The 13,177-nt window shown below is 35.4% G+C and overlaps 1 protein-coding gene across 1 annotated transcript in view; it reads right to left on the bottom strand.

The window, feature by feature from the left end:
• The window catches only part of ATRNL1 (attractin like 1), a 796,208-nt gene that overhangs the window by 671,222 nt on the left and 111,809 nt on the right, over positions 1-13,177 (bottom strand). Inside the window, exon 10 of the mRNA XM_032313798.1 lies at positions 9,570-9,724. Within this exon, the coding sequence (XP_032169689.1) occupies positions 9,570-9,724 (155 nt within the window). The remainder of the gene's footprint in view (positions 1-9,569; positions 9,725-13,177) is intronic.

Raw genomic sequence — 13,177 nt, 5'->3', positions numbered from 1 at the left:
TACCGAAGGCTAGGGACCTAATCAATACAGACATTGGTAATATGTCAGATATAGAGTTCAGAATGAATATTCTCAAGGTTCTAGCCGGGCTCGAAAAAGGCATGGAAGATATTAGAGAAACCCTCTCGGGAGATATAAAAGCCCTTTCTGCAGAAATAAAAGAACTAAAATCTAACCAAGTTGAAATCAAAAAAGCTATTAATGAGGTGCAATCAAAAATGGAGGCTCTCACTGCTAGGATAAATGAGGCAGAAGAAAGAATTAGTGATATAGAAGACCAAATGACAGAGAATAAAGAAGCTGAGCAAAAGAGGGACAAACAGCTACTGGACCACGAGGGGAGAATTCGAGAGATAAGTGAAACCATAAAACGAAACAACATTAGAATATTGGGATTCCAGAAGAAGAAGAAAGAGAGAGGGGAACAGAAGGTATACTGGAGAGAATTATTGGGGAGAATTTCCCCAATATGGCAAAGGCAACAAGCATCAAAATTCAGGAGGTTCAGAGAACGCTCCTCAAAATCAATAGGAATAGGCCCACACCCCATCACCTAATGGTAAAATTTACAAGTCTTAGTGACAAAGAGAAAATCCTGAAAGCAGCCCGGGAAAAGAAGTCTGTAACATACAATGGTAAAAATATTAGATTGGCAGCTGACTTTTCCACAAAGACCTTGCTGGCCAGAAAGAGCTGGCATGGTATTTTCAGAGCACTAAACGAGAAAAACATGCAGCCAAGAATACTATAACCAGCTAGGCTATCACTGAAAATAGAAGGAGAGATTAAAAGCTTCCAGGACAAACAAAAACTGAAAGAATTTCCAAACACCAAACCAGCTCTACAGGAAATATTGAAAGGGGTCCTCTAAGCAAAGAGAGAGACAACAAGTGGTAGATCAGTAAGGAACAGAGACCATATACAGTAACAGTCACCTTACAGGCAATACAATGGCACTAAATTCATATCTCTCAATAGTTACCCTGAATGTTAATGGGCTAAATGCCCCAATCAAAAGACACAGGGTATCAGAATGGATAAAAAAACAAGACCCATCTATATGTTGCCTCCAGGAAACTCATTTTAAGCCCAAAGACACCTCCAGATTTAAAGTGAGGGGCTGGAAAAGAATTTACCATGCTAATGGACATCAGAAGAAAGCAGGAGTGGCAATCCTTATATCAGATCAATTAGATTTTAAACCAAAGACTATAATAAAAGATGAGGAAGGACACTATATCATACTCAAAGGGTCTGTCCAATAAAAAGATCTAACAATTTTAAATATCTATGCCCCCAACATGGGAGCAGCCAACTATATAAACCAATTAATAACAAAAATCAAAGAAACACATCAACAATAATACAATAATAGTAGGGGACTTTAACATCCCCCTCACTGAAATGGACAGATCATCCAAGCAAAAGATCAACAAGGAAATAAAGGCCTTAAATGACACACTGGACCAGATGGACATCACAGATATATTCAGAACATTTCATCCCAAAGCAAGAGAATACACATTCTTCTCTAATGCACATGGAACATTCTCCAGAATAGATCACATCCTCGGTCCTAAATCAGGACTCAACCGGTATCAAGAGATTGGGATCAATCCCTGCATATTTTCAGACCACAATGCTCTAAAGCTAGAACTCAACCACAAGAGGAAGTTTGGAAAGAACCCAAATACATGGAGACTAAACAGCATCCTTCTAAAGAATGAATGGGTCAACCGGGAAATTAAAGAAGAATTGAAAAAAAAAAAAAAACATGGAAACAAATGACAATGAAAATACAACGGTTCAAAATCTGTGGGACACAACAAAGGCAGTCCTGAGAGGAAAATATATAGTGGTACCAGCCTTTCTCAAGAAACAAGAAAGGTCTCAGGTACACAACCTAACCCTACACCTAAAGGAGCTGGAGAAAGAACAAGAAAGAAACCCTAAGCCCAGCAGGAGAAGAGAAATCATAAAGATCAGAGCAGAAATCAATGAAATAGAAACCAAAAAAACAATAGAACAAATCAACGAAACTAGGAGCTGGTTCTTTGAAAGAATTAATAAAATTGATAAACCCCTGGCCCGACTTATCAAAAAGAAAAGAGAAAGGACTCAAATAAATAAAATCATGAATGAAAGAGGAGAGATCACAACTAACACCAAAGAAATACAAACTATTATAAGAACATACTATGAGCAACTCTATGCCAACAAATTTGACAATCTGGAAGAAATGGATGCATTCCTAGAAACATATAAACTACCACAACTGAACCAGGAAGAAATAGAAAGCCTGAACAGAACTATAACCAGTAATGAGATTGAAACAGTCATTAAAAATCTCCAAACAAACAAAAGCCCAGGGCCAAACGGCTTCCCGGGGGAATTCTACCAAATATTTAAAAAAGAACTAATTCCTATTCTCCTGAAACTGTTCCAAAAAATAGAAATGGAAGGAAAACTTCCAAACTCATTTTATGAGGCCAGCATCACCTTGATCCCAAAACCAAATAAGGATCCCATCAAAAAAGAGAGCTATAGACCAATATCCTTGATGAACACAGATGCGAAAATTCTCACCAAAATACTAGCCAATAGGATTCAACAGTACATTAAAAGGATTATTCACCACGACAAAGTGGGATTTATTCCAGGGCTGCAAGGTTGGTTCAACATCCGCAAATCAGTCAATGTGATACAACACATCAATAAAAGAAAGAACAAGAACCATATGATACTCTCAATAGATGCTGAAAAAGCATTTGACAAAGTACAGCATCCCTTCCTGATCAAAACTCTTCAAAGTGTAGGGATAGAGGGCACATACCTCAATATCATCAAAGCCATCTATGAAAAACCCACCGCAAATATTCTCAATGGAGAAAAACTGAAAGCTTTTCTGCTAAGGTCAGGACACGGCAGGGATGTTCATTATCACCACTACTATTCAACATAGTACTAGAAGTCCTAGCCTCGGCAATCAGACAACAAAAGGAAATTAAAGGCATCCAAATCGGCAAAGAAGAAGTCAAACTATCACTCTTCGCAAATGATATGATACCATATGTGGAAAACCCAAAAGACTCCACTCCAAAACTGCTAGAACTTGTACAGGAATTCAGTAAAGTGTCAGGATATAAAATCAATGCACAGAAATCAGTTGCATTTCTCTACACCAACAACAAGACAGACGAAAGAGTAATTAAGGAGTCTATCCCATTTACAATTGCACCCCAAAACATAAGATACCTAGAAATAAACCTAACCAAAGAGGCACAGAATCTATACTCAGAAAACTATAAAGTACTCATGAAAGAAATTGAGGAAGACACAAAGAAATGGAAAAATGTTCCATGCTCCTGATTGGAAGAATAAATATTGTGAAAATGTCTATGCTACCTAAAGCAATCTACACATTTAATGCAATTCCTATCAAAGTACCATCCATCTTTTTCAAAGAAATGGAACAAATAATTCTAAAATTTATATGGAACCAGAAAAGACCTCGAAAGGCCAAAGGGATATTGAAAAAGAAAGCCAAAGTTGGTGGCATCACAATTCCGGACTTCAAGCTCTATTACAAAGCTGTCATCATCAAGACAGCATGGTACTGGCACAAAAACAGACACATAGATCAACGGAACAGAATAGAGAGCCCAAAAATAGACCCTCAACTCTATGGTCAACTAATCTTCAACAAAGCAGGAAAGAATGTCCAATGGAAAAAAGACAGCCTCTTCAATAAATGGTATTGGGAAAATTGGACAGCCAAATGCAGAAAAATGAAATTGGACCATTTCCTTACACCACACACAGAAATAGACTCAAAATGGATGAAGGACCTCAATGTGAGAAAGGAATCCATCAAAATCCTTGAGGAGAACACAGGCAGCAACCTCTTCGACCTCAGCCGCAGCAACATCTTCCTAAGAACATCGCCAAAGGCAAGGGAAGCAAGGGCAAAAATGAACTATTGGGATTTCATCAAGATCAAAAGCTTTTACACAGCAAAGGAAACAGTTAACAAAATCAAAAGACAACTGACAGAATGGGAGAAGATATTTGCAAACGACATATCAGATAAAGGACTAGTGTCCAAAATCTATAAAGAACTTAGCAAACTCAACACCCAAAGAACAAATAATCCAATCAAGAAATGGGCAGAGGACATGAACAGACGTTTCTGCAAAGAAGACATCCAGATGGCCAACAGACACGTGAAAAAGTGCTCCATATCACTTGGCATCAGGGAAATACAAATCAAAACCACAATGAGATATCACCTCACACCAGTCAGAATGGCTAAAATCAACAAGTCAGGAAATGACAGATGCTGGCGAGGATGCGGAGAAAGGGGAACCCTCCTACACTGTTGGTGGGAATGCAAGCTGGTGCAACCACTCCGGAAAACAGCATGGAGGTTCCTCAAAATGTTGAAAATAGAACTGCCCTATGACCCAGCAATTGCACTACTGGGTATTTACCCTAAAGATACAAACGTAGTGATCCAAAGGGGCACGTGCACCCGAATGTTTATAGCAGCAATGTCCACAATAGCCAAACTATGGAAAGAACCTAGATGTCCATCAACAGATGAATGGATAAAGAAGATGTGGTATATATACACAATGGAATACTATGCAGCCATCAAAAGAAATGAAATCTTGCCATTTGTGACAACATCGATGGAACTAGAGTATATCATGCTTAGCGAAATAAGTCAAGCAGAGAAAGACAACTATCATATGATCTCCCTGATATGAGGAAGTGGTGATGCAACATGGGGGCTTAAGTGGGTAGGAGAAGAATCAATGAATCAAGATGGGATTGGGAGGGAGACAAACCATAAGTGACTCTTAATCTCACGAAACAAACTGAGGGTTGCTGGGGGGAGAGGGGTTGGGAGAAGGGGGGTGGGGTTATGGACATTGGGGAGGGTATGTGCTTTGGTGAGTGCTGTGAAGTGTGTAAACCTGGCGATTCACAGACCTGTACCCCTGGGGATAAAATATATGTTTATAAAAAATAAAAAAAAATTTTTTAAATTAAATAATTAGATGTTTTATTTAAATATGATTTTTAATGAAATTATATATCTTATAAAATTATATCCATTGAACATACACACACACACACACACACACACACACATACATTCTATAGGAGTGTACAAAAATATGCATGCTAAGCTCATAAACCAGTCAAGTGATTTTTAATGATATGGTGAACTACAACTTCACTGTGTTTTAACTGTGTGGTTAACTGTACATATTACTACACATTGCCAATTAAAATAACACTGCTTCTGAAAATATGAAATTACTTTTAAATTCTCTTTACTGAATTTGTTTTCAAATAATCACCTACCAAGAAATTAATGTCATAAGTAAAACTGTCATGTTCAAGAAATTTAGTTTAAAAACTCTTATTATTAGAGCACCTGGCTTGCTCACTTCGTAGAGCACACAACTCTTGCTCTCAGGGTTCTGAGTTCAAACTCCAGATTGAATGTAGAGCTCACTTAAAAAAAAAATAAAATTGGGGTGCCTTGCTGGCTCAGTTAAGTGTCTAACTCTTGACTGTGGCTCAGATCATGATCTCAGAGTACTGGGTTGAGCCTCATGTGGGGCTCTGCATTTGGAGATGGGGGATCTGTTCAAGATTCTATTCCCTCTGGTCCTCCTCCTGAGTGCTCTCTTTCTCTCTCAAATGAATAAATTAATCTTGAAAATTTTTCTTTAAATTTTTATTTGTTTATTTATTTATTTGACAGAGAGAGATCACAAGTAGGCAGAGAGGCAGGCAGAGAGAGAAAGACGAGGAAGCAGGCTCCCTGCCGAGCAGAGAGCCCGATGCGGGACTTGATCCCAGGACTCTGAGATCATGACTTGAGCCGAAGGCAGAGTCTTAACCCACTGAGCCACCCAGGCACCCAGAAATAAAAAAATTTTTAGAACTCTTATTATTTTGATCTGATTTGATCTTATTATTTTGATCTGATTTTCCATTTCAGTTTCAATATATCTACTTTCTGCAAGATATATTTCTAATATAAATCTTACTTTAGTCTAATTCAGGAAATCACACTTTGGTGTTTCTACTATCTTTCTAAAGAAAAAGATATATGATCCCTGTATCTCTGAGTTGTCCTTCATCTTGTTCAGAATTCTATACATCCTCTTAACCACTGGGCAAATTTTCTTACTAGAAAAGAATGACTACCATTTGTATTTAAAGGGTCATAATTCTATGTTAGGCCTACCAAACATTCTTGTAATAGTTCTTCATTTTATGATTCTGAAATAATGTCTCAAAATTCAGTTCATTATTAATGTCTGTTTCAATTCAGGACAATCTCTCATTTGTAAATGCTGAAATCCTCAAACTACTTACAGATACTTTAGAGATGTGAAAAAAAACTAACAACCTGATACCTTTTTTCCTTCTAACCCTAGAAAACTAACTTTTATGACGATGCATACTTCACACAGCCAAATAATTTCAGAGTATAAATGTCTAATAACAGGAGATGAACATGAGGCATGTTCATTGGGGAGGGTATGTGCTTTTTCCATTACATCTTTAGCCGAAGGTTATCTTTACCACAAAGATCATTTTCATCTTGAATAAAGTGTCATGGGGGCTTTCTGAAAGCAGTAATATTACCACTAACAATAACAAAAAAATAACAAAGTTATCTGATCTCAAGCTAGATTTATAAACAAGATCGTTAAGTAATATATCATTCTATATTAGAGTTGATTCAGTCTCATTCACCAGCCCTGGGTCTATTACCAATTGCACTAGAGTTGCTTTTTTAAAATACAGATGCCCAGTGCCTAATCTAAGAGAATCAGTTTATACAGATCTAAGTTCTTCCCTATAATCTTCAAGGGGGATGCCAAGGTACAGCCATGTTAAAAAATCACTGCCATGTGCCTTCCACATCTATCATCTATAGTGTAACAATGAGAACTGTGAAGTCAAGGTTATGTCCTCAAAGATTAACAATATTCACCATGTAAAATTTACTATGGCAATTAAGGTTGAAATAGTACTTTTTAGAGCAATGTATTGGCACAAATATTCCTATTTATTTAAACATCATAAAACACAATACAATCAGCTAACTCCTCAGGTGCACTCCAGTTAAATATGCCATAAAAGTCCAAGGATAATGTACTAAAGAGAAAAATTAGCAAGATGACCTTTTTTTCAAAACAGATCTATTTTCCAGTTGGTTCATTATGCAATGGTTGTATTTTATTTCCATAAAATATACTCCATAAGGAAAACAACTATTTTGGAAAACATTTTATGAAATATAAAAAATATTTTTCCCAGGAAAACATTCCAACATTTGATGCCACAAATTCAAGAGAATAAAAACAGATTTGGGGGGACAGCTTTATTGGGAACTGCACAAAAATAATTAAATGAGATAAAACAGAACACTTTTATCCTATGTTGAATTATATGGTTGTTTTAGGTTTTGTTAATATTGTTAATATTTTGTTGTTAATTGTTAATGTTATATTTAAGTGTAAAAACTGCTTAAAATGTTATTCTCTCTCCCATCTGAACAATTTGCTTGAAAAACAAAACTGGTATTTGTTTCTATCTTTCCACAACATTAAAAAACATTATTAAATATAAGTGTCTGATAATCTGTTACAAAATTAGAACATAAAATGGATCCAACCAAACAGCAGCACAAGATACTCAAGTAGAAAGACTATGTAAGTTTTAGGAGTTACAAAAGCTGGATGTACCACTTACCACCTGCATGGTTTTGGGCTTACTATTCCAGAAATGAGATTATTAACACCTTGTTACGAAATTATTAGAGAGGTTAAGATATTGTATATAAAGTCCTTAGCATACTATCTAATCCTTAGAAACACTTAACAAATAGTAATTAGAAAAATGATAATCTTATCTCTTTCAAACTAATCTAATACCTCTTATTATTTTTCACATGGATAAGCTTTTCTGATACATAAACCCTAAGATATAATAATCTTGAACAATATGGAAGGAATAAAATTAATTTCCCAATATGTTAGCTACAAAATACCTCAACATTAACTCCTTCATTAAAGTATACAAAGTAGGTGGTAACTCCTTGAAGAATCTTCTGAAAAAGTCCAAAATCTCACTTCATAGGTTTTTAACAATAATAATAAATTCTACACTTTTCTCAGTTTTTATTCATAAAAGAAAAAATGAAATGAAACAAAATCCCTTCATCTACCTCCAGAGAAATAAGCTTACTGTCTCATCACAACCAAAAAAATATGTTGGCAGCCTCAGCCTGGCAATGACAGATCATAAAAAGGAGCCTAGATTCAGAACATCATTTAATCCATTTTTCAGGATCTCAGCACTAATTTATAAACCAAGACAATCCAATTTTGATAATGAATTATCACTTCAAATTATTAGTCCAAAAAGGTAAAGATTTAATTATTTAGTATCTAAAAATCCTAAAGGCAGTGGATTCTTTATAATGATTAATCACAGACAGATACTCACAGTTTAGAATCAAAAAGTATGCTTAATTTTATCACTAGGAATTTCCTTCCAAATGTATAACAATATAAAAACCAAAGTCCTTACTAATAGGCATATTTTTTTATATGCCACCACTTGAAATAATTTTTCAAAGTAGACTATGTGCCTTTATGATGTTTAAGAGCAAAACTATATCTCTTAAATCCATTAAGTGTGTTATTCTTTAGTTTATTTTTTATTTTTATTTATCAGGAAGTTTCATAATAGCTTAAAATTGGCATATTACTTTACACCATCAATTAAAACTGTTCTGAACTACTGTTAAATATATTTTAAATATCAAGTAATCTTCATCTATAAAATGACACAAAGAGAAGAAGTATTTTCACTATACTGGTCCATGGGGTAGCTAAATTTAGTATTTCAAAAAATATATTCATTTAATGTTTAGAAATTAAAGGACTATAGATAGCATAAACAAAATTAAGAAAATATATAAATACACTGTACTTCTGGCTCTCTGAAAAATATTCTTATTTGGTTACTTCCATTCCCAGGTATGTTCTGGGTTTCCATTTTGTCCCCAAATCTTATTTCCTTAGCTCTACTGTCTCTATACTCCTCTCTTTACTTCTATCATCCTCCTACACAAAGGAACTATAACTCCGTGTTTAATTTAAATGCATCTTTGCTCATACACACTAACCCTAAAATATTTGCATTCCTACTACTTGTAATTTACATAATTTGACAGAGCCCCATATCTGTCTGTTATCAAAACTAATAAGGCAACACAATAGACTGATAAAGGGCTCACACAAGGATACAATATACAAAAGCCCTCAAAAAGGATGCTTAAACCTATAGTGTCTGTTCTCCTGGCCCTATACTACTATTGTGCTGAAATTAGAGAGAATTCCATTCATAATCTGTCACTGAATTTATCTCTAAAATGACATATACACATGCTGTCAATTAATGTATTTGAGAATCTCTATATGACAAATTTTTGGTATTTCCTACTTTGTACAATCCTAACAGATACATACCTATGTCATATGCCAGGAAATCGGCAGAAAAACATTTTGCACCGTTACTCAAGGAAGTGTCATTATGGGTATTTCCTCCAAAAATAAGCATAGCTCCATTGATAAGAACAGCTGAATGAAGGTATCTGGCAAACCCACTTTCTTTCAAAATAGTCCTACAGGATAGAATTTGAAAATGTATTACAAAGGATAAAAAGACCTCCCTGATTTTATATATATTATATAAAGGGTCTAACTTGCATATAGAATTTTCCTTCAAATTATGAAAATAACATGCTTTATTTTTTAACAATTCATACATGTCCTCTAAATTTCAATATTTTTAAAATATTTTGAATTCACAGTTTCTTCAAATGTTCTGAGGAAACACAATATTAAACATAATTGTTCATGATTTTATAATTTGTATTTTGAACTTTTATTTCATTTATAAAAGTAGCAAACAAGTGTCCTTAAAACTAGAGGACCAAAGTACCATAAGTTTTAAATACAAAAGTAAATAGAAAGTTTAATATAATAAATTTACTCTGAACTGTATTCAGTTAAAACTAATAATTCACATGGATCCCATAATACACTATTTAATTTTTATTTAAATATAACATACATAAAGATGCACATGTCTAAAATTCAATGAAATTTCACAAGATGAACATAACTGTGTAAAGAGTACTGAGATTTTTTTTTTAAAAGATTACCACTGTTCTGATTCTTTTGTGGTTCCATACCAAGCTTAGGATTGTTTGTTCTATTTGTATTGTTGCTGTACTTTATAAAATAGAATCATATAGCCTGTATCCATTTGTATACACATTATTTTGCTTAAGATTATTTTTGAGATAGATCCATATTGTGTAAAATCATAATGTATTTTTAAGAAACATCAAATTAATATGAACATTTTTAATTAATTGAAGTATAACTGAAAGTACTATAAATATACGCTTATAATTATATTTCACCTTAATGTACTGAAATCTAATAAACTGCATGACTCAATATGAATCAATATTTCGTAAGTATTCCAAATAAAGCAGTGCTACTAAAAAAGAATCAGAATGTAAACCCAGTACATACAGTATAATGAGTAAGATATGTATAGTATATATCTCAAAAACCTATAGCAATTAATGCTTAAAGAATATGGAGCTGACTTCCATAACAGCAAGATAAGGAGTCCCACAAACTCTATAGGGAGAGAACTATAATTGGTAAAAATTACAAAAAAACGGCATTTAATTTCTCAGAAAAATTTAGTAAGAGCAACAACAAATAATTGTTATTTGTCAATAAATAAATAAATATTTACTCAAGAATGCCTACGAAATTTCAGTAAGAACAGCAGGAATCCATAATACTTAACCCACTATCTACTCCCATCCTTCCCCTTAACAGCACCCTCCCCCACCACACACACACAACTAGTTCAGCAAGGAGGAAGTTCAACTCCAGGTGGGTAAAGCTGAGAACAGACAGCTCCTTCATTCCTCACCTCCTAGTCCAGGCCACTGATATCTAACCAGGAACAGCAGACAGCCAATACTTCTCATGGCCCCCAGTTCTGGGTAACAAAATCTCTACTCCAGAAATACATGAGAGGTCTGAATGTTCGTCCTTGACCTAGTCCCCATTCATATGCTGTAAGCTGTACACTCAGGCCTAGCAGGCTAAGAGGGCCAAGAAATCTTCACCCCATATCAGTCATAGGCAGAAGTTCTATGCAAGCTGAGAAGAGCAAAGGTCACTGTCCCCCATCTACTTCCTGCACAGAACACAGTGGAATCACTCCAGGAGGAACAGACTACTAACCCCACCTACAATTCCAAAGTAGTGGCACAGAGTCTCACCCCATCCCACACCAGGGAGATGCAGGCGAAGAAAAAGAGAGCGCCACAGATGTCCCAAGCTGAGTTTATTTGTAATAAAAGGTGGGAAACTTCAAGCTCTAAGGGCACTCTCAAAAACAATGGAGGTTTCCACTGTAAGCAATTAAGAGACAGTTGGCAACTCCCTGAGAGCAAATAGCTAAAACACAGAATAGAGAGGAGTTCACCAGAGAAAAGCAGGGGAAAAGACAGCTAGTAAGAGCCATAGTAGAGTCAAAATCTCTAAGACTGGTCTCAAAGACCACGCCTGAAAAAGGGCTGAAATTGAATTCAGACTAAGGAGCAATTTACACCCCCAGAGTATTGCTGAGAATAATTCACCCACAGTCAGCAACTAGTGGTGCTTGCAGGTAGTTGTAATGCGATCAGATAGCTTCCCACAGAAGTCAGAGGGAAAAGTCAGAAAGCCCCGCTAACACTCCTGTCATCCAGGGGGGGTTTTGCGCATCCTCAGGCTGCTGCTTCTAAGGAGCAACATCAGAGGATCCACTGGAGGAAGAAAATGACTTCACTAAAACAGTTCAGCAAAGGCACTACATAAGTAAAACTACAACACTTCCAGAAAAGGAGGAAAAACCAGGATCCAGAATTGCTACAATATGTTCTCTAAAATGTTCAGTGTTCAGGGGAAACTATGGCATGCAACAAAACAGGAAAGAGTAACCTATACACAGGGAGAAAAGCAGGCAACGGAATTGCCTTTGAGAGAACCCAGATGTCAGATGAAGCAAAAAAAACTTCAAAGCAGCTATTATAAATGTTCAGTCTTAAAGAAAACAGGTTTAAAGAAGTAAAGAAAAATAAAAAATGTCATATCAAATATAAAACAAAAGATATAGAAGTTACCCAAATCTAGAAATCAAAAGTATAAGAACTGAAATTTTTACATTTATGACAGAAACCTAATAGTAAATTTCAACAAGAAGAAAAAAATCAGGGCGCCTGGGTGGCTCAGTGGGTTAAAGCCTCTGCCTTCAGCACAGGTCATGATCTGAGGGTCCTGGGATCAAGCCCTGCATCAGGCTCTCTGCTCAGCGGGGAGCCTGCTTCCCCCTCTCTCTCTGCCTGCCTCTCTGCTACTTGTGATTTCTGTCAAATAAATAAATAAAATCTTAAAAAAAAAAACAGTTTTAAAAAGAAGGAAAAAATCAATGACGTAGAAGACAGAAAAACAGAGATTCTGCTATCTAAAGAATAAGAAAAGAAAATGAACAAAGCCTGTAAGAAATGCAGAACACCATTAACAGCAACAACACACTTTTACTGAAAATTCTAGCACAGAGGGTAAAGTGGTAAAAAATTTTCAAGAAATAATGTGTGACAACTTCCTAAATTTGATGAAAAACATTAATATACACATTCAAGTAGCTCAATGAACTACAGGAGGAAAACACACAGGAAGAACCACATTCAGACATAAAATAATAAAAACGTTGTAGACTACAGAGAAAGAGAAAATATTAAAAGCAGCAAGAAAGAGGATTTTTTTTGCATACAAGAGAACACCAATAGGACAAACAACTGACTTTACACTAGAAATAATAAAGGTCAAAATGCAGTGAAATGACATATGCAAAGTGCTGAATGAAAAAAAAAATCAAAATACAGGGAGGGACATATGATGATGGAATAAGAGTTTTCTGACCTCGTCCTCCCATAGAAACAGATTTTATCAACTATGGAGGGATAAAAGTACCTTTATGGGAGCCCAGAAATCCCAGG

This window comes from Mustela erminea, chromosome 14 (genome assembly GCF_009829155.1).
Source record: "Mustela erminea isolate mMusErm1 chromosome 14, mMusErm1.Pri, whole genome shotgun sequence".
In the NCBI taxonomy this organism is placed as follows: Eukaryota; Metazoa; Chordata; class Mammalia; order Carnivora; family Mustelidae; genus Mustela; species Mustela erminea.
The sequence above is the reverse complement of the archived record's forward strand: the minus strand, read 5'-3'. Positions and strand labels throughout refer to the sequence as shown.